The 22,417-nt window shown below is 59.0% G+C and overlaps 1 protein-coding gene across 1 annotated transcript in view; it reads right to left on the reverse strand.

Moving 5' to 3' along the window:
• The window catches only part of TONSL (tonsoku like, DNA repair protein), a 41,977-nt gene that overhangs the window by 12,158 nt on the left and 7,402 nt on the right, over positions 1–22,417 (reverse strand). Inside the window, exons 6-19 of the mRNA XM_090138310.1 lie at positions 21,783–21,897; positions 19,854–20,236; positions 18,631–18,783; positions 16,719–16,847; positions 14,851–15,052; positions 13,810–13,874; positions 12,753–12,842; positions 10,993–11,065; positions 8,268–8,431; positions 6,403–6,520; positions 3,493–4,196; positions 2,022–2,107; positions 926–1,070; positions 236–314 (exon numbers count right to left, since the gene is read on the reverse strand). Of these exons, the coding sequence (XP_089994436.1) occupies positions 236–314; positions 926–1,070; positions 2,022–2,107; positions 3,493–4,196; positions 6,403–6,520; positions 8,268–8,431; positions 10,993–11,065; positions 12,753–12,842; positions 13,810–13,874; positions 14,851–15,052; positions 16,719–16,847; positions 18,631–18,783; positions 19,854–20,236; positions 21,783–21,897 (2,506 nt within the window). The remainder of the gene's footprint in view (positions 1–235; positions 315–925; positions 1,071–2,021; positions 2,108–3,492; positions 4,197–6,402; positions 6,521–8,267; positions 8,432–10,992; positions 11,066–12,752; positions 12,843–13,809; positions 13,875–14,850; positions 15,053–16,718; positions 16,848–18,630; positions 18,784–19,853; positions 20,237–21,782; positions 21,898–22,417) is intronic.

Raw genomic sequence — 22,417 nt, forward strand, 5'->3', positions numbered from 1 at the left:
GGGGGGCCCTATGGAGTGCAGGGCGGTCCTATGGGGTTTGAGGGATCCTATAGGGTTTGGGGGGGTCCTATGGGGCCCTATGGATTTTGGGGGGGGCCTAATGGGGTGGGGGGGGTCTTATGGGATTTGTGGGGGTCCTATAGGGTTTGGGAGGGCCCTATGGAGTGCGGGGCGGTCCTATGGGGCTTGAGGGATCCTATAGGGTTTGGGGGGGGTGCCATAAATGCCATCTGACCGGCCCCCATGCTGTCACAGGCACGGCGGTAACGCTCCGGCAGCGGGGGGAGATCCCAGCTCTGAACCTCAGCCAGCACCTATGGGGGATATTATGGGATGTTATGGGACGTTATGGGATATTACAGGAGATTACGGGAGATTATGGGAGATTATGGGATATTATGTGATGTGGGGACATTGGTGGGATTGGGGGGATATGGGGTCACTGGGGGGATATGGGGCCATTGTGGGATGTGGGGACACAAAGGGATATAGGGGCATTGGGGATATGAGGGCGTGGGGGACACTGGGGGATGTGGGGACATTATGGGGATGTAGGGTCATTATGGAGGATATGGGGCCATTAAGAGGGATATGGGGCCTTTAAGGGGGATATGGGGCCATTGGCAGGGATATGGGACCAGTAGGGGGGAATATGGGGGATATGGGGCCGTTAAGAGGGATATGGGGCCAGTAGGGGGGATATGGGGCCATTAAGGGGGATATGGGGCCAGTAGGGGGAATATGGGGCCATTATGGGGGATATGGAGCCAGTGGGGGGGATATGGGGCCATTAAGGCGGATATGGGGCCGTTATGGGGGATATGGAGCCATTATTGGGGATATGGGGACATTGAGGGGATATAGGGGATATGGGGCCATTATGGGGGATATGGGGCCATTGGGGAACACAGCCAGACAACGTCACCTCGTCGCCGCTCTGTAGGACGTCGGCCACCAGGTCGTTTGGGGCCAATAGGGCCCCTTCTTTGTGTAGGGTCATATGGGGCAGCAGCCCCACAGCCTGCAGGTGACGCTGGGCTGCCTGGGAGCAGAGCCAGGAGACCGAGCGGCTGTGGGGACATTGGGGACATCGCTGGGGACATCGCTGGGGACAATGGGGGGATGTGGGGGCAGTGGGGACATTGGGGGCAATGGGGGGATGTGGGGGGATACGGGGACATTGGGGACGCTGGGGACATTGGGGGCACTGGGGGCATTGGGGACACTGGGGACATTGGGGGCAATGGGGGCATTGGGGACACTGGGGACACTGGGGGGATGTGGGGGAATTGGGGACAATGGGGGGCTATGCGGACAGTGGGGACATCATTGGGGACAATGGGGGGATGTGGGGACAGTGGGGACATCATTGGGGACAATGGGGGGATGTGGGGACAGTGGGGACATTGGGGGATATGGGGACATTGGGGGGTATGGAGACATTGGGGACATTGGGAATATGGGGGCATTGGGGGGATGTGGGGACAGTGGGGACATTGGGGGGATATGGGGACATTGGGGATGCTGGGGACATTGGGGGCATATGGGGGGATGTGGGGACATTGGGGTCGTTGGGGACATTGGGGGATATGGGGACACTGGTGTATATGGAGACACTGTGGGGTGGGAGGGTCCCTTTTGGGGTCCCTTTGGGATGGGACTCCCTTTGAGGTCCTTATGAGGTCTCATTGGGGTGGGGGTCTCATTGGGGTGGGGGTCTCTTTGGGGTCCCTATGGGGTCCCTTTGGGTTGGGGGTCCCTTTGGGGTCTATTTGGGTTGGGGGTCCCTTTGGGGTCTATTTGGGGTCCATTCGGGGCGGGGGTCCCTTTGGAGTCCCTATGGAGTCCCCATTGGGTCCTTTTGGGGTGGGGGTCTTTTAGAGTCCCTATGGGGTCCCTTTGGGGTTGGGGTCCCTAAGGGGTCCCATGCGGTCCCTTTGGGGTGGGATCGCTTTGGTGTCTCTTTGGGGTGGGGGTCGCTTTGGGGTCCCTTTGGGGTCCTTTTGGGGTCCCATTTGTACCCGTGTGGGACGGGGATGAGGAAGAGCAGCTCCTGGATGCGGACCCTGACCCGGATTGGGGGCGCAGAGGGGGGGGCGGGGGGCAGCTGTGGGGAGAGAGGTGGGCTCAGTCCTAATCCCAATCCTAATCCCAATCTTAATCCCAATCTTCGATCCTAATCCCAATCCCAATCCACAATCCCGATCCCAACCCTCCATCCTAATCCCAATCCGCAATCCTGATCCCAATCCTCCATCCTAACCCCAATCCCTATCCACAATCCACAATCCCAATCCCAACCCCAATCCTCGATCCTAATCCCAATCTTAATCCCAAACCCAATCCGAACCCCACCCCCAACCCAACCCCCATCCCAATACCATTCAATCCTAATTCCAATCCCAATCCCATCCCAATCCCAAATCCAATCCAATCCCAATCCCAATCCTTGATCCTAATCCCAACTGCAATCCCAAATCCAATCCCCAATCCCATTCCATCGTAATCCTAATCCCAAACCCAATCCCAACCCCATCCCAGTCCCAACCCAATCCCCAATCCCGATCCCAATTCTAATCTCAATCTCAATCCTAATCCCAAACCCTATCCTCAATCCTAATCCTAATCCTGATCCCAAACCCAATCCCATCCCAGTCCCAATCCTGATCCTTATTCTAATCCCACTCCCAATTCTCAACCCTAATCCCAATCTCTGCTTCCACCCCAATCCCAAACCCAATCCTCAGTCCCATTCTATCCTAATCCCAATCCCCAATCCCAATCCCCAATCCCGATCCCAATTCTAATCCCAATCCCAATCCTAATCCCAATCCCAACACCAATCCCATTCTATCCTAATCCCATTCCCAATCCGTGACCCAATCCCAATCCCACCCCAATCCCCCCCAACTCCAATCCCAATCCTAATCCCAACCCCAATCCCATCCCAACCCCAATTCCACCCTGACCCCAATCCCAATCCAACCCCAACCCCAACCCCAATCCTAACCCATACCCCCAATCCCAATCCCAACACCAATCCAAATCCCCCCCAATCCCAATCCCATCTCCACCCCAATCCCAATCCCATCCCCATCCCCAATCCCATCCCAATCCCATCTCCATCCCAATCCCAATCCTAATCCCACCCCAATCCCTACCCAAACCCAATCCTACCATAATTCCAATCCCATCCCAATCCAATCCAATCCCAATCCCGTCTTCATCCCAATCCCAACCCCAACCCCAACCCCACCCCAATCCCACCCCAATCCCAACCCCAATCCCATCTCCATCCCAATCCCAATCCTAATCCCTCCCCAAACCCAATCCTACCATAATCCCAACCCCAACCCCAACCCCAATCCAATCCAATCCCAATCCCAGTCTCAATCCTATCCCCATCCCAATCCCACCGCAATCCCAATCCCACCTTAATCCCAATCCCAACCCCAATTCAACCCCAATCCCACTCCCTCCCCCAATCCATACCTTCTCTTCCCCTCCCCTTCCATTGCTCCCATCACTGCTTTCAGGGCTCTCCCATCCTCTTCCGCCCGTTGGTCCTCCAAGTTCGCCTGTTGGTCCTCCAAGTCCGCCTGTTGGTCCTCCAAGTCCGCCTGCTGGTCCTCTCAGTCCTCCCACTGTCTCTCCCAGTCCTTCTTCTGGTCCTCCCAGTCCGCCTGTTGGTCCTCCCGCTCCTCCCACTGTCTCTCCTAGTCCGCCTGTCGGTCCTCCCACTGTCTCTCCCAGTCCTCCTGCTGGTCCCCCAAGTCCTTCTGCCGGTCCTCCAAGTCTGCCTGTTGGTCCTCCCAGTCCCCCCATCCCCACCCCCTCCCTCCTCCCATAACACCGCCGTCGTCTGACTGTTCCCCCCGCCCTGGGGGGGTCCAACCACCCCCTCCTCCCCCTCCTCCTTTTCCGTGCCCCCCCCAAGTCGTCCTCCAACCAATCATCGTCCACGAATTCCTCCACGGGGATCAAGGCTGGGGGGGTTACGGTGTTGTTGGAGGACTTGGAGGTGACACTGGGGACGGTTTTGGGGACCCCTGGGGGGGTCACATTGAGGCGGGGGCGTTTCCGGGTGGGTTGTAGGGTGGGGGGCCCCACGGGTGACCCTTCAGGTGACACTTCGGGTGACAGCGGCCGTCGGTCGGGGTCCTCCAAGGGGGGGGGGCGGTGGGGGTCCAAGGTGGCTATAAGGGGGAATAAGAGGGGGGAGGGGGGAGGAAATGAAGAGCTCAGCGATGCCCCATAGGGATCCTGACCCTATAGGGAGCCCTGACCCCAAATCTGTGCCCCACTGACCCCATAGAGACCCCCCCAACCCCATAGGGACCTCAACTCCACAGATACCCCCCAACCCCATAGAGACCCCACCCCAATCAGTGCTTCATACAGACCCCATAGGGACCCTGACCCCAAATCTGTGCCCCCCAATCCCAAATCTGTGCCCTCTCAACCCCACAGAGGCCCCCAGCCCAAATCTGTGCCCCACTGACCCTATAGACCCCTCCCCCAACCCTATAGGAACCCCACCCCAAATGTGTGCTCCACTGACCCCATAGATACTCCCTCAACCCCATAGGGTCCCCACCCCAAATCTGTGACCACAGACCCCAAATCTGTGCCCCCCAAACCCATAGGGACCCCGACCCCATAGGAAGCCCTGACCCCAAACCAGTGCCCCACTGACGCCATAGAGACCTCTTCGACCTCACAGGGACCCCGAACCCAAATCTGTGCCCTCTCAACCCCATAGGAATCCTGACCCTATAAGGAGCCCTGACCCCAAATCTCTGCCTGCACGACCCCGTAGGGACCCCACCCCAATCTATGCCCCATACAGATCCCATAGGGACCCTGACCCCAAATCTGTGGCCCACTGACCCCAAAGAGACTCCCTTGATCCCATAGGAATCTTGACCTTACAGACACCCCCCTAACCCCATAGGGACCCCACCCCAAATCTGTGCCCACTGACCCCATAGAGACCTCCTTGACCCTATAGGGACCCCAAATCTGTGCCCCCAAACTCATAGAGACCTCCACCCCAAATCTGTGCCATATAACCCATATAACCCCAAACAACCCCCAAAACCCCCATACAACCCCATAAACCCACCCAACCCCATAACCCCATACAATCCCATATGACCCCATAACCCCATAACCCCATCCAACCCCATAACCCTATCCGACCCCATAACCTCATACAGTCCCATACGACCCCATAACCGTGCCCGACCCCATAACCCCATACGACCCCATCCGATCCCATAACCCCACCCAATCCCATAACTCCATACGACCCTACCCGACCCCATAACCCCATCCGACCCCATAATCCTACCTGACCCCATAACCCCGCCCAACCCCATAATCCCACCTGACCCCATAACCCCGCCCGACCCCATAACCCCGCCTGACCCCATAACTTCACCCGACCCCATAACCCCATCTGACCCCATAACCCCGCCCGACCCCATAACCCCACCCAACCCCATATGACCCCGCCCGACCCCATAACCCCGCCTGACCCCATAACCCCACCCGACCCCATAACCCCATCCGACCCCATATGACCCTGCCCAACCCCATAACCCCATCCGACCCCATAACCCTACCTGACCCCATAACCCTGCCCGACCCCATAACCCCACCCAACCCCATAACCCCATACAATCCCATCCAACCCCATAACCCCATACGACCCTGCCCGACCCCATAACCCCATCTGACCCCATAACCCCCTACAACCCCACCCGACCCCATAACCGCCCCGACCCCATAACCCTGCCCAACCCCATAACCGCCCCGACCCCATAACCGCCCCAACCCCATAACAGCCCCAACCCCATAACCGCCCCGACCCCATAACTGCCCCGGCCCCATAAGCGCCACGGCCCCATAAGCGCCGCGGCCCCATAACCCTGCCCAACCCCATAACCGCCCCGACCCCATAACCGCCCCGACCCCATAACCACCCCGATCCCATAACCGCTCCGACCCCATAACCGCCCCAACCCCATAACCGCCCCGACCCCATAACCACCCCGATCCCATAACCGCTCTGACCCCATAACCGCCCCAACCCCATAACCGCCCCAACCCCATAACCGCCCTGACCCCATAACCACCCCGACCCCATAACCGCCACGACCCCATAACCGCCACGACCCCATAACCGCCACGACCCCATAACCACCCCGATCCCATAACCGCTCCGACCCCATAACCGCCCCAACCCCATAACCGCCCCAACCCCATAACAGCCCCAACCCCATAACCGCCCCAACCCCATAACAGCCCCAACCCCATAACCGCCCCAACCCCATAACAGCCCCAACCCCATAACCGCCCCGGCCCCATAAGCGCCGCGGCCCCACAAGCGCGGCTCACGGCTGTGCGCGGCGCGCAGCCTTCCCGCCATGTCCCGGCACAGCTGCGCCGTCTCCTGGTCCAGCTCGGCCCCATAAAGCCGCTCCCACTCCTCCAGCGTCCCCAGGGGGGTCAAACCCTACAAGGGACCCCGAGCGTCACCCCAAAAGCGCCCCATCCATCCCAATGCGCCCCAATCTCACCCCACATCCCCACAGTGTCACCCCACATCCCCAATGTGACCCCAGAACCCCACAATGTCACCCCATAACCCCACAATGTGACCCCATAACCCACAATGACCCCATAACCCCACAATGTCACCCCCATCCCAACCCCATATCCCCCCATAACCCCCCCACCCCATAACCTTCCCACCCCATATCCCCCCAACCCCATAAGACCTCACCCCATAAACCATCTCCACAACACCCCCACCCCATAACCCCCACCCCATAACTCCCCCACCCCATAACCATCCCCACCCCACATCCCCCCCACCCCACAAACCCCCATCCCATATCCCCCCACCCTATAACCCCCCACCCCATAACACCCCCACCCTATAACCCCCCCTTCCCACATCCCCCCCACCCCATAAACCCACACCCATAACCCCTGCACCCCATATCCCCCCACCCCATAATCCCCCCAGACCATAAACCACCAACCCCATAACCCCCCCATAAGTCTGCCACCCCATAACCCCCCCACCCCATAAGGCCCCCCCATAAACCCCCCCATAACCCCTTCATCCCATAACCCCACAATCCCATAACACCACCATCCTATAACCCACCCACCCCATAACCCCCCCACCCCATAAACCACCGACCCCATAACCTCCCCACCCCAAAACCCCCCACCCCATAAATCCCCCCCATAACCCCCTCACCCCATAAGCCCCCAACCCCATAACTCCACCACCCTATAACCCCCACATCCCATAACCCCCCCACCCCATACCCCCCCTCACCCCATAAACCACCGACCCCATAACCTCCCCACCCCAAAACTCCCCACCCCATAACCCCCTCATCCCATAACCCCGCACCCCATAACCCCCCCACCCCAAAACCCCCCCACCCCATCAGCCCCCTCCCCATAACCCCCCCATGACCCCCTCATCCCATACGCCCCCACCCCATAACCCTCCCTCCCCATCCCCCCATTATTTTTTTCCTATTTTGTGCCCCCCCAGCAATAATTCCCCCCCCCAATAATTGCCCCCAGTTACCCCCCCCACTCATCACCCCCCATATCCCCCCCACCCCCCCAATTCTCCCCCATTCCCCCCATTTTTTTTCCATTTTCTGCCCCCCCCAGGCAATAATGCCCCCCCCGCCCCCCCCCATAATTCCCCCCTCCCATAATTGCCCCCCCCACCCATCACCTCTCCAATTCCCCCCAATTCTCCCCCATTCCCCCCATATTTTTCCTATTTTCTGCCCCCCCCCATAGTTGCCCCCCCAATAATTGGCCCCCCGCCCATAATTGCCCCCCCAGTTGCCCCCCCACCCATCACCCCCCCAATTCCCCCCCAATTCTCCCCCATTCCCCCCATTTTTCCCATTTTCTGCCCCCCCCAGGCAATAATGCCCCCCCCCAATAACTGCCCCCCTCCCATAATTGCCCCCCCCAATAACTGCCCCCCCAATAACTGCCCCCCCCAATAACTGCCCCCCCAATAATTGCCCCCCCCAATAATTGCCCCCCCCAATAACTGCCCCCCCCCAATAATTGCCCCCCCCAATAACTGCCCCCCCCCAATAACTGCCCCCCCCCCAATAACTGCCCCCCCCCCCAATAACTGCCCCCCGCAATAACTGCCCCCCCCCCAATAACTCCCCCCCCCCCAATAACTGCCCCCCCCGCCCCCCCCGCACCCCGGCGGTCCTGGCATTGACATCGGCGCCGCGCTGCAGCAGCAGCCGCGCCACGTGGAAATGGCCGCAGCTCAGCGCGTCGTGCAGCGGCGTCACGCCTTCGCAGCCCGGCCCCCCCGCGTCGTTCAGCGCCGCCCCCCCGTCCAGCAGCAGCAGCACCACATCTGGGGGGGGGGCGGGAATAAGATGGGGGGGCAGGGATGGAGGGGGGGGCGGGGATGGGATTGGGGGGGGGAAATGGAGAGGGAGGGGGATGGAAATGGGGAGGGGGGAGGGATGGAAAATGGGGTGGGGGGCAGAAATAGTGGGGGGGGGGTCAGAAATAAGATGGGGGGGCAGGAATGGGGGTCAGAAATGGGATTGGGGGGGCAGGGGTGGGGTGGGGGGGTCAGGAATAATGGGGTGGGGGGGGAAATGGGGAGGGAGGGGGACGGAAATGGGGTGGGGGGAGAGGAGAAAATGGGGTGGGGGGGCTGAGATGGAATGAAATGGAGGAGGCAAGAATGGGGGGGGGGAATAATGGGATGGGGGGGTCAGGAATGGGGGTCAGAAATGGGATTGGGGGCGGCAGGGGTGGGGTGGGGGGGTCAGGAATAATGGGGTGGGGGGGGAAATGGGGAGGGAGGGGGGCAGAAATGGGGTGGGGGGGCAGAAATAATGGGGGGGGGGCAGAGAAATGGATGGGGGGTCAGAGATGGAATGGGGGAGTCAGGAATGGGGGGGGGTAAAAATGATGGGGTGGGGGGTCAGAAATAAGATGGGGGGGTCAGGACTGGGGGTCAGAAATGGGATTGGGGGCGGCAGGGGTGGGGTGGGGGGGTCAGGAATAATGGGGGGGTCAGAAATGGGGTGGGGGGGGCAGAAATAATGGGGGGGGGCAGCACAAAGCGTCGTGCAATGGGGTCACGCCTTCGCAGCCCGGCCCCCCCGCGTCATTCAGGGCTACCCCCTTGCCAGCAACAGCAGCACCACATCTGGGGGGGGGGCGGGAATAAGATGGGGAGGGGCAGGAGTGGGATGGGGGGGAGAGGAAGTGCGGGTGGGGGGGGGGAAATGGGGGTGGGGGGTCAGGAATAAGGGTCTGAAATGGGATTGGGGGCAGCACGGATGGGGTGGGGGGGCAGAAATGGGGTGGGGGGCCAGAAAGAATGGGGTGGGGGGTCAGAAATAAGATGGGGGGGGCAGGGATGAAGGGGGGGGGCAGAAATGGGGTGGGGGGGTCAGGAATGGGTGTCAGAAATGGGGTTGGGGGGTCAGGAATGGGGGTCTGAAATGGGATTGGGGGGGCAGGAATGGGGTGGGGGGTCAGAAATAATGGGGTGGGGGGGAAAATGGGGAGGGAGGGGGATGGAAATGGGGTGGGGGGGCTGAGATGGAATGAAATGGGGGGGGCAGGAATGGGGGGGGGAATAATGGGATGGGGGGGTCAGGAATGGGGGTCAGAAATGGGACTGGGGGGGCAGGGGTGGGGTGGGGGGGTCAGAAATAATGGATGGGGGGGCAAGGAATGGGGGGGGGGCAGAAATAATGGGGTGGGGGGAGCAGGGATGGGGTGGGGGGCCAGAAATGATGGGGTGGGGGCAGAAATACGGGGGTGGGGGGTGGTAGAAATGGGGGGGGGGGGGCACATGGTATGGCGCCCCCCCCACCCCACAGATCTGCCCCCCCCCAAATTATTTACCCCCCCGTATTAATTACTTACACCCCCATATTAATTATTTCCCCCCCACGTCAATTATTAGCCTTCTCCATATTAATTATTAGCCCCCCCCATTAATTACTTGTCCCCCCTCCCACAGAGAGGTGCCCCCCCCAACCCCACGTGTCTTTACCCCCCCACATCATTCAGCCCCCCCAATTAATCATTTGCCCCCCAATTAATTACCTCCCCATTAATTAACACCGAGGTGCCCCCCCACCTCACAGCTCCCCCCCCATTTATCCCCCCCCATATTGTTTAGCCCTGCTATATTAATTATTTACTGCTCTATTAATCATTTACCCCCCAATTAATTGCCCCCATTAATTATTTACACCCCCAATTAATTACCGCCCCCATTAATTAAAAACGAGGTGCCCCCCCATCCCACGGGTGCCCCCCATTTATTCCCCCCCTCCATATAATTTACCCCTGCTATATTAATTATTTATCCCCCAATTAATTATTTGCCCCCCAATTAATTATTGACCCCCCTTAATTAATGATCCCCCCAGTAATTAATACCGAGGTGCCCCCCCATCCCACAGTTCCCCCCATTTATTGCCCCCCCGTATTATTTATGCCTTCTATATTATTTCCCCCCATTAATTAGCCCCCCATTAATTAAATATCCCCCCACTAATTAATGACACCCCATTAGTTAATTACCCCCCCATTAATTAATACCGAGGTGTCCCCCCCACCCCACAGCTCCTCCCCGCATCTTTGCCCCCCCGCATTACTTACCCCCCATATTAATTATTTGCCCCCTATTAATTATCCCCCCCAGTAATTAATGCCCCCCCAATTAATTATTGACCCCCCCATTAGTTAATTACCCCCCCATTAATTAATACCGAGGTGCCCCCCCCCCAGCTCCCCCCCGCATCTTTGCCCCCCCGCATTACTTACCTCCACATATTAATTATTTGCCCCCTATTAATTATCCCCCCCACTAATTAATGGCCCTCCCCCACTAATTACTGACCCCCCCCGCTAATTACTGACCCCCCCGCTAATTAATACCGAGGTGCCCGTGGTTGCAGGCCTCGTGCAGCGGCGTCCAGCCGCAGTAATCGCGGGGGTTCAGGGGGTGACCCTGGGGGGGCATTAATTAATTAGGGGGGGGCATTAATTGGGGGGGGGGGCATAAATGGGGGGGGGCTTAAATTGAGGAGGGGGCATTAATTGGGAGGGGGGCAAAATGGGGGGGGGGCAAAAAATGAGGGGGGGGGGCCATAAATGGGGGGGGGCAAAAAAGGGGGGGGGCATTAATTTGGGGGGGGGCGTGAATGGGGAGGGGCTTAAACTGAGGGGGGGGCATAACTGGGGGGGGGCAAAAAATGGGGGGGCTTAAATTGAGGGGGGGGCATTAATTGGGGGGGGGGCAAAAAATGAGGGGGGGGCCCATAAATTTGGGGGGGGATAAATGGGGAGGGGGCAAAAAATGGGGGGGACTTAAATTGAGGGGGGGGCATTAATTGGGGGGAGGGGGCAAATGGGGGGGCAAAAAATGAGGGGGGGCAAAAATTGGGATGGGAATTAATTGGGGGATAAATGAGGAGGGGGCAAAAAATGGGGGGCATTAATTTGAGGGGGTGGCATAAATGGGGGGGCAAAATGGGGGGGGGACATAAATTGGGGGTCGCTTAAATATGGAGAGAGAAGAATAAATGGGGGGGGCACAAGTGGGGGGGCAGCAATTGGGGGAATCAATTCCGGGGGGGGGCAAAAATGGGGGGGTAAAAATGATCCCCATTGTCCCCATTGACCCCATCGCCCCTATTGATCCCAATACCCCCGCATTGTCCCCAGTGCCCCCATTGCCCCCAATGTCCCCATTGACTCCAATGCCCCCATTGAACCCCATTGACCCCATTGCTTCCATTGCCCCCAATGCCCCCATTGACCCCAATATCCCCCCATCGCCCCCACTGACCCCAATACCCCCAATGCCCCCATTGCCCCCACTGCCCCCATTGCCCCCAAAACCACCATTGACCCCAATATCCCCCCATTGACCCTATTGCCCCCATTGTCCCCACTGCCCCCAATGCCCCCATTGCCCCCATTGACCCCACTGATCCCATTGATCCCATTGATCCCAATGACTCCATTGATCCCATTGATCTCATTGCCTCCATTGCCCCCACTGACCCCATTGCCCCCATTGTCCCCAATGCCCTCAAAGCCCCCATTGCCTCCAATGCCCCCATTGCCCCCATTACCCCCAGTGACCCCATCGCCCCTATTGATCCCAATACCCCCGTATTGTCCCCAGTGCCCCCATTGCCCCCATTGACCCCACTGACTCCAATGCCCCCCATTGCCTCCATTGCCCCCAAATCCCCCATTGCCCCCATTGCCCCCATTGACCCCACTGACTCCAATGCTCCCCATTGCCCCCAAATCCCCCATTGACCCCAAGGCCCCCATTGCCCCCATTGACCCCACTGACTCCAATGCCCCCCATTGCCCCCATTGCCCCCAAATCCCCCATTGCCCCCATTGCCCCCATTGACCCCACTGACTCCAATGCTCCCCATTGCCCCCAAATCCCCCATTGCCCCCAATGCCCCCATTGCCATTGACCCCACTGACTCCAATGCCCCCCATTGCCCCCAAATCCCCCATTGACCCCAAGGCCCCCATTGCCCCCAATGCCCCCATATCCCCCATCGCCCCCATCCCGCCCCAAGCCCCCATTGCCCCCATATCTCCCCATTGTCCCCATACCCCAAACGCCCCCAATTTCCCCCATTGCCCCCATTGCCCCCCGCCCCCACCTGGCAGAGCAGAGCCCTGGCCCTCCTCAGGTCGCCCTCAATGCAGGCTCTGTGCAGCGGGGTCTCCCCCCGTTCATTGCGGCGGTTCCACTGCAGGGCAAACCCACATCTGTGGGGCCTGACCCACATTATGGGGTCTGACCCACATTATGGGGTCTCACCCACCTTATGGGGTCTGAGACACATCTATGGGGTCTGACCCACATTATGCGGTCTGACCCACATTATGGGGTCTCACCCACATTATGAGGTCTGACCCACCTTATGGGGTCTCACCCACATTATGGGGTCTGACCCACCTTATGGGGTCTGAGACACGTCTATGGGGTCTGAAACACATCCATGCAGTCTGACCCACACCTATGGGGTCTGAGACACATCTATGGGTTCTGACCCATATCTATGGGGTCTGACCCACATCTATGGGGTCTGAGACACGTCTATGGGGTCTGACCCACGTCTATGGGGTCTGACCCACGTTATGGGGTCTGAGACGTGTCTATGGGATCTGACCCATGTCTATGGGGTCTGAGACACATCTATGGGATCTGACCCACATTATGGGGGCTGAGACACATCTATGGGGTCTGACCCATGTCTATGGGGTCTGAGACACATCTATGGGATCTGACCCATATCTATGGGGTCTGACCCACATCTATGGGGTCTGAGACACATCTATGGGATCTGACCCACATTATGGGGGCTGAGACACATCTATGGGGTCTGACCCACGTCTATGGGGTCTGAGACACATCTATGGGGTCTGACCCACGTCTATGGGGTCTGACCCACATCTATGGGGTCTGACCCACATCTACGGTGTTCTGGCCCACATCTATGGGGTCTGAGACACATCTATGGGATCTGACCCACAGCTATGAGGTTCTGACCCACATCTATGGGGTCAGACCCACATTTAGGGCTCCCACCCCATCTTAGGGCTCCCACCCCACTCTTTGGGATCCCACCCCACTGTTTGAGGTCCAACCCCATATCTGGGGGTCCTACCCCATATTTGGGGTCCCATCCCCCCCTTTGGGGTCCCAGCTCTCACCCTACAGACGCGGCGCCGCCCCGGCACACTTTTGGGGTAACCCTCCAGGTCGTCCTCCTCCCCTTCTGCAACGCAGCCATCAGTGGGGGCCCGACCCCAAAACCCACATCTGGGCTCCCACCATCCCATAACCCACATCTGGGGTCCCAAAACCCCATATTGGGGTCACACCATATTTGGGTTTGCACCCATATTTGGGGTTTGCATAACCCATATTTGGGGTTGCACCACCCCATATTGGGGTGCCACCACCCCATACCCATATTTGGGGTCCCACCACTCCATATCTGGGCTCCCACCACCCCGTAACCCACATTTGGGGTCCCATCACCCCATATTGGGTCCCATAAACCCATAACCCACATTTGGGGTCCCACCACCCCACATTTGGGGTCCCATGACCCCATAACCCACATTTGGGGTCCCCCTCCACTTTTGCGGTCCCCCCCATTTTTGGGTCCCCGTTTTTTTTTAAGCCCCCCCCCAATTTTATGGTCTCTCCCCCATTCTGGTTCCCCCCCCCCATTTTAGGGTTGCCCCCCAACCATTTTAGGATTCCCCCCCCCCCCAATTTAGCATTCCCCCCAATTTTAGGGTCCCATATTTTGGGGTCACCCCCCCCAGTTTTAAGGTCCCCCCCCATTTTGTTTCCCCTCTCTTCATTTTAGGGTCCCCCCATTATTTTAAGCTCCCCCCCCAATTTTAGGGTACCCCCCATTCTGGTTCCCCCCCCTCATTTTAGGGTCCCCCTCAGTTTTAGGGTCCCCTCCCCCCATTTTGGGGTCCTCCTTATTTTAAGCCCTCCCCCAATTTTAGGGTCCCCCCATTCTGGTTTTCCCCCCCCATTTTAGGGTCCCCCCCTTATTTTAAGCCCCCCCCCAATTTTATGGTCCCCCCCCCCCCATTTTAGGCTCCCCTCCACTTTTGGAGTCCCCCATTTTGGGGTCCCCTCCCCCCATTTTAGGCTCCCCCCCAATTTTAGGGTGCCCCCCCCCAATTTTAAGCTCTTCCCCCCCAGTTTTGGGGTGTCCCCCCCCTCACCGCTGTCAGACAGCTCCAATTCGCTGCTCTCCCCTTCCTCCTCCTCCTCCTCCTCCTCCTCTTCCTCTTCTTCGTCCCCATCGCTGTCCCCAAAGTCCCCATCCACGACCCCACAATCGGCCCCATTGATGACCCCATCATCGGCCCCACAAGCGGCCCCACAGCTCTTCTGTAGGGCCGCCAGGTGACGAAGGGCCCGGCGCTGTGGGGCAAAAGGTGCTCAGCCCCATAGACCCAACCCCGGCCCCATAGATCCCCTGCAGCCCCATAGATCCCATCCAGCCCCATAGATCCCCTACAGCCCCATAGGTTTCCTCACAGCCCCACAGATCCAACCCTGGCCCCATAGATACAACCCCGGCCCCATAGATCCCCTACGGCCCCATAGATTTCCTCCCAGCCCCATAAATCCCCTACAGACCCATAGATCCAATCCCAGCCCCATAGATCCAACCATAGCCCCACAGATCCCCTACGGTCCCATAGATTCCCTGCAGCCCCATAGATCCAACCCCCAAAACCCCATAGGACCCCCCTCCCAGTCCCACATTTCCCCCCTTCCCAACCCCATAGGACCCCCCAAACCCCATAAGACTCTGCAAACCCCATAGGACCCCCCCATATCCTATAAGACCCCTCCCAAAACCCGTAGGACCCCCAAAACCCCATAAGACCCCCTCCAAACCTCATATTTCCCCCTCTAACCTCATAGGACCCCCCCCAAACCCCACATCCCCCCCAATTCCCTATAAGCCCCATAGCCCCTATAGCCCCTGTACCCTCAATATACCCCCCATATTTCCCCTATAACCCCTTTTCCCCTATAACCCCATTTCCCCCATATCCCCATTTCCCCTATACCCCCCATTTCCCCATAACCCCCAATAACCCCATATCCCCCATATCCCCACTTCCCCTATAACCCATTTCCCCTATAGCCCCCAATCCCCCCATTTCCCTTATAACCCCCCATATTTCTCCTATAACCCCCATAACCCATTTCCCCTATAACTCATTTCCCCTATAACCCAACTCCCCTATATCCCCCATTTCCTCTACAACCCATTTCCCCCATAACCCCCCATACTCCCCATTTCCCCTATATCCCCCATTTCCCCTATAACCCATTTCCCCTACAACCCCCTATCCCCCCCATATTCCCTACAACCCCCATATTTTCCCTACAACCCCCCATATCCCCCATATTTCCCCTACAACCCCCATCCCCCCCCATCCCTGCCATCCCCCCCATTTCCCCCGCTCCTCCCCATCCGCCCCCACCCCCCCACCCACCCCATTGCCCCCCACCCCTCCCCATCCCCCCCATTTCCCCATCCTCCCCTCCCTCCCACTCCCCCCCTTCCCCCATCCCCCTCCATCCCCCCCTTCACCCCCACCCCCATCCCCCCCATTTCCCCCCCTTCACCCCCATCCCCCCCATTCTCCCCATCCCCCCTTCCACCCCCATCTCCCCACACCCCCCCCCTCATCCCCCCCCATTCTCCCCCATCCTCCCCCATTCCCCCGATCCCCCCATTCTCCCCCACCCCCCCACTCCCCCCCATTCCCCGCATTTCTCCCCATTCCCCATCTCCCCCACGCCCCCCCGCCCCCCCACTCCCCCCTTCCCCCTCATTCACCCCCATTCCCTCCATCCTCCCCATTGCTCCCCATTGCCCCCCATTCCCCCCTATACCCCTCCATCCCCCCCCCATTCACCCCTCATCCCCCACATCCCCCCCCATTCCCCCATCCTCCCCCATTCCCCCCATCCTCCCCTATCCCCCTCATTTCCCCCATTCCCCCCACCCCCCATCCCCCCCATTCCCCCCCATCGCCCCCCCAGTTTGCCCCCGTTCCCCCCATACCCGGATCCCCGGCTGCAGTGCCGTTTCCGCCCGCTGGGCGGCGCTGCTGAACGCCTTCCAGGCTTCAGCCTCACAGCCCGGCCCGGAATCCAGCAGCGCCTGGCCGAGGCTCAGCCACGTCTCTGCGTCCTGTGGGGTCACGTGGGGTCACGTGGGGTCACGTGGTATCATAGGGGGTCGTCGGGGGGATATAGGCTCATAGGGGGTCATAGGGGGTCATATGGGGTCATAGGGCGGGATATAGGGTCACATGGGGTCGTATAGGGTTACAGGGGTGGGATACAGGGTCATATGGGGTCATAAGGGGTCGTATGGGGTTATAGGGAGGGATATAGGGTCATATGGGGTCATACAGAATCATAGGGGGTCATGTGGGGTCACATGGGGTCATGGGGGGGTATGGGGTCATAGTTGGGGTGTGGGGTCATAGAGGGCGTATGGGGTCATCTGGGGTCATCTGGGGTCATCTGGGGTCATAGGGGGTCACGTGGAGTCATAGGGGGTCATATGGGGTCATGTAGGGGGTAAGGGGTCATATGGGGTCATGGGGGGATGGGGTCATATGAGGTCATATGGGGTCATGTGGGGGTATGGGGTCATATGGGGGGTATGGGGTCAAGAGGGGGAATATGGGGTCAAATGGGGGATATGGGGTCATATGGGGGGGTATGGGGTCAGGAGGAGGGTGTATGGGGTCAGGAGGGGGATATAGGGAACATGGGGGATATGGACGGTATGGGGGATATGGAGTCATATGGGGGGGTATGGGGTCATATGGGGTCAGAACTAGGATATGGGGTCAGGAGAGGGGGTATGGGGTCATTTGGGGGATATGGGGTCAGGAGGGGGGATATGGGAGGTACATGGGAGATATAGGAACATATGGGGGATATGGGGGAATAAAGGGGATATGGGAGCTATCGGGGGGGATATAGGGTCAGGAGGGGAGATATGGGGGGATATAGGGGACATGGGGGGTATGGGGACATATGGGGGGACATAGGGGGGTATATGGGGTCATGAGGGGAGATATAGGGGGATATAGGGGATATGGGATCATATGGTGGATATGGGGGATATGGGGGATATGGGGTCAGGAAGGGGGGTATGGGAGGATATGGGGAGGTGTATGGGGTCATATGGGGGATATGGGGTCAGGAGGGGGCATATGGGGTCATAGGAGTGGGGGATATGGGGGGCACAGGGACACTATGGTGGCACATGGGGACACGGGGGGGCATAGGGGGCCATGGAGGGGCACAGGGGGGTGTATGGGGGGGGATATGGGGTCATGGGGGGGATATGGGGGGATATGGGGACACTATGGGGTCATACGGGGACACTATGGGGTCATATGAGAGCATACGGGGGATACGGGGACACTATGGGGGCAGATGGGGACACATAGGGGATATGGGGACCTTTTGGGGTATGGGGGAGGTATATGGGGTCATGAGGGGGGATACAGGGGGATGGGGGGGTGTATGGGGACATATGGGGGGATATGGGGACATATGGGGGAGAATGGGGGGGTGGGGTGGGGGTATGGGGACATTTGGGGACATAGGGGGGCACTGGGGGGTGTATGGAGACATATGGGAGAATATGGAGATATGGGGACAAGATGTAGGGTTGGGGGCACCAATGGGGTTGGGGACATCAATGGGTTTGGGGACATCAATGGGGCTGGGGACATCAGTGGGGTTGGGGACAATAAATGGGGTTGGGGACAGCAATGGGGTTGGGGGACATCAGTGAAGTTGGGGGAGGTTAATGGGGTTTGGGGACATCAATGGGGCTGAGGACATTATTGGGGTTGGGGACATCGATATGGGGTTGGGGACATCAATATGGGGTTGGGGACACCGGGAGGATTGGCGGGAGATGTTGGAGGACCGCCGGGCACGCGCACCTCCCGCGCGTCCCCGCTCCGCAGCTCCAAGGCGCGCCGGAAGTGCCGCACCGCGCATGCGTAGCGCCGCAGGTCACTGCAGGTGGCGCCCAAAGACACGTGGATGGCGGCCGTATCCCGGGCCGGAAGTGAAAGCGCTTCCGCGTAACGCAGCTGTCAACCAATGAGTGCACAGCTGGAGGTCATGTGACAGGATGTCACTGGCCCCCATTGCCCCCATTATCCCCCATTGCCCCATTGACCCCAATGCCCCCAATGTCCCCAATACCCCCATTATTCCCCATTATCCCACACTGCCCCCAAATCCCCAACCCCCCCAAAGTCCCCAATGCCCCCCATCGCCCCCAACCTCACCAAATGCCCCCGATGTCCCCATTATCCTCAATACTCCCATCATCCCCATTGCCCCCAACCCCCCCATTGCCCCCACTGCTCCCAAATGTCCCCAAACCCCCTTTGTCCCCATAGCCCCCAATTGCCCTCATTGTCCCCAATACCCCCAATGTCCCCAATACGGCCATTATCCCCCATTGCCCCCATTCCCCTCAATGCCCCCAATTCACCAAAGACCCCAAAGTTCCCATTGCCCCCATTGCCCCCAATGTCCCCATTATCCCCCTTTGCCACCCATTATCCCCCATTGCCACCCATTGCCCCCACTGCCCCCAACCCCCCCCCATATCCCCCATTGCCCCCAATGTCACCAAATTGCCCTCAATACCCCCAATATTCCCAATTTCCCCCATTTTTTCCCACTGCCCCTCATTACCCCCACTGCCCCAATGCCCCCAATGTCCCCATTATTCCCCAATGCCCCCATTGCCCTCAATGCCCTCATTACCCTCACTGCCCCCATTGCCCCTAACCCCCCCATATGCCCCATTACCCCCACTACCCCCACTGCCCTCATTACCCCCACTGCCCTCATTACCCCCAGTGCCCCCCATATCCCCCCAATGTCCCCATTGCCTCCAATTTCCCCCATTACCCCATTGCCTCCCATTGTCCCCATTACACCCAAACCCCCAATCCCCCCAATGCCCCCATTGCCCCCATTTGCCCCATACCCCCAAGTTGCCCCCAATGCCCCCAAGTTGCCCCCAACCCCCCTCCTATCCCCCATATTCCACATTGCCCCCATTACCCACAATGCCCCCATTATCCACAATGCCCCCATTGCCCCCACTGCCCCCACTGGCCCCCATGCCCCCCCATATCCCCACCTGTTGCTGGTAGTAGCGCACAGCACGGGCGAAGTCGCCATGTTTGGCACAGAGGTCACCCAGTTGCTCACACAGGGACATGGCCACCGCCGGGTCACCACCGCCATCATGGCCGCCGTCACCACCAACATGGCCGCCATCATGGTTGCCATCACCACCAACACGGCTGCCATCACCACCAACATGGCCGCCATCATGGCCACCATCATGGCCTCCAACATGGCTGCCAACATGGCCGTCATCACCGCCATCACGGCCGCCATCACAGCTGCCATCACCACCATCATGGCCGCCATCTCCACCATCATGGCCGTCGTCATGGCTGCCATCATGGCTGCCTCCCGCCGCCTCCAGCGCTGCCTGCAGCCGGATCATGGCCGTCACTGTCACACATTTGGGGAGGGGCACAAAGTAACGTCCTCTGTGGGACCCAAAGACCCCCGTGTGCCCCCCGTGGGACCCCCAGACCCCCACAGGACCCCATATCACATATAGGAACCCCGTATCCCCCACAGGACCCCCATATCTCCCCCATATCCCACACAGGACCCCATATCCCATACATGACACCCATATCCCATACAGGACCCCATATCCCCTCCGTATCCCATACAAGATCCCATATCCCCCACCGGATCCCCATATCCCAAACAGGACCCCCATATGGCCCCATATCCCATATGGGACCCCACATCCCATACAGAACCCCCACATCCCCCATAGGACCCTCAATATCCCATATAGGACCCCAAGTACCCCCATATCCCATTCAGGACCCCCATATCCCACATAGGACCCCATATCCTCTCCATATCCCATATAGGACCTCATATTGCATATAGGATCCCCATATCCCATACAGAACTCCCATATCCCCCATAAGAACCTCAATATCCCATACAGGACGCCCACATCCCCCCCATATCCCACACAGGACCTCCATATCCCATATAGGACCCCATATCCTCTCCATATACCATCCACGACCCCACACCCCACCCATGACTCCATATCTCATATAGTGTTGCACCCCACACCTCACTCATGACCCCATATCCTCCATATCCCCCATATCCCATATAAGACCCCATATTCCCCACATCCCCCTTATGTCATACATGACCCCGTATCTCCCATATCCCCCATATCCCATACAGGACCCCATACCCCCCAATCCCATGTAAGACCCCCTATCCCATACAGGACCCCACACCCCATACAGGGTCTCACTGTATCGCAGGTTGCAGCGCAGCAGCCGCCGCCCCCTGGGGTCCCTGGATCCCATGTCCCCCATATCCCCATATCCCCCATATCCCATATAAGACCCCATATCCCCCATATCCCATATAAGACCCCATACCCCATACATGACCCCATATCCCCCATATCCCATATAAGAACCCATACCCCATACATGACCCCATATCCCCCATATCCCATACATGACCCCATATCCCCCATACCCCATACATGACCCCATATCCCCCATATCCCATATAAGACCCCACACCCCATACATGACCCCATATCCCCCATACCCCATACATGACCCCATATCCCCCATATCCCATACAGGACCCCATATCCCCCATATCCCATACATGACCCCATATCCCCCATACCCCATACATGACCCCATATCCCCCATATCCCCCATATCCCATATAAGACCCCACACCCCATACATGACCCCATATCCCCCATATCCCTTACATGACCCCATATCCCCCACACCCCATACATGACCCCATATCCCCCATATCCCTTACATGACCCCATATCCCCCACACCCCATACATGACCCCATATCCCATACATGACCCCATATCCCCCACACCCCATACATGACCCCATATCCCCCACACCCCATACAGGACCCCATATCCCCCACACCCCATACATGACCCCACACCCCACACAGGCTCTCACCGTATCGCAGGTTGCGGCGCAGCAGCCGCCGCCCCCTGGGGTCCCTGGACCCCAAACGCTGTGCGGCGCGCAGGGAGCGCTGGGCGGCCCGGAAATCACCCACACTGAGGTGCACCTGGGGTCACGGGGGGTCATGTGAGGTCACAGGGATCACGTGAGGTCACAGAGGTCACAGGGGGGTCATGGGGGGTCACGGGGGCTCATGTGAGGTCATAGGGGTCATGGGGGTCACGGGGGTCATGGGGAGTTATGTGGGGTCACAGGGGTCATGGAGGTCACAGAGGGTCATGGGGGGTCATGTGGGGTCACAGAGGTCACGGGGGTCATGGGAGGTCACAGGGGGTCATGGAGAGTCATGGGGGTCATGTGAGGTCATAGGGGTCATGGGGTCACAGGGGGTTATGGGGGGTCATGTGGGGTCACGGGGGTCACGGAGGTCACAGGGGGTCATGGGAGGTTATGGGGGTTATGTGGGATCACAGAGGTCACAGGAGGTCATGGGTGGTCATGGGGGGTCATGTGGGGTCACAGGAGATCACAGGGGGTCACAGGGGGTCATGGGGAGTCATGTGAGGTCACAGGGGTCATGGGGGATCATGGGGGGTTATTTGGGGTCGTATAGGTCATATGGGGTC

Source organism: Phasianus colchicus, chromosome 3 (assembly GCF_987193195.1).
Source record: "Phasianus colchicus chromosome 3, bPhaCol1.hap1.1, whole genome shotgun sequence".
Classification (NCBI taxonomy): Eukaryota; Metazoa; Chordata; class Aves; order Galliformes; family Phasianidae; genus Phasianus; species Phasianus colchicus.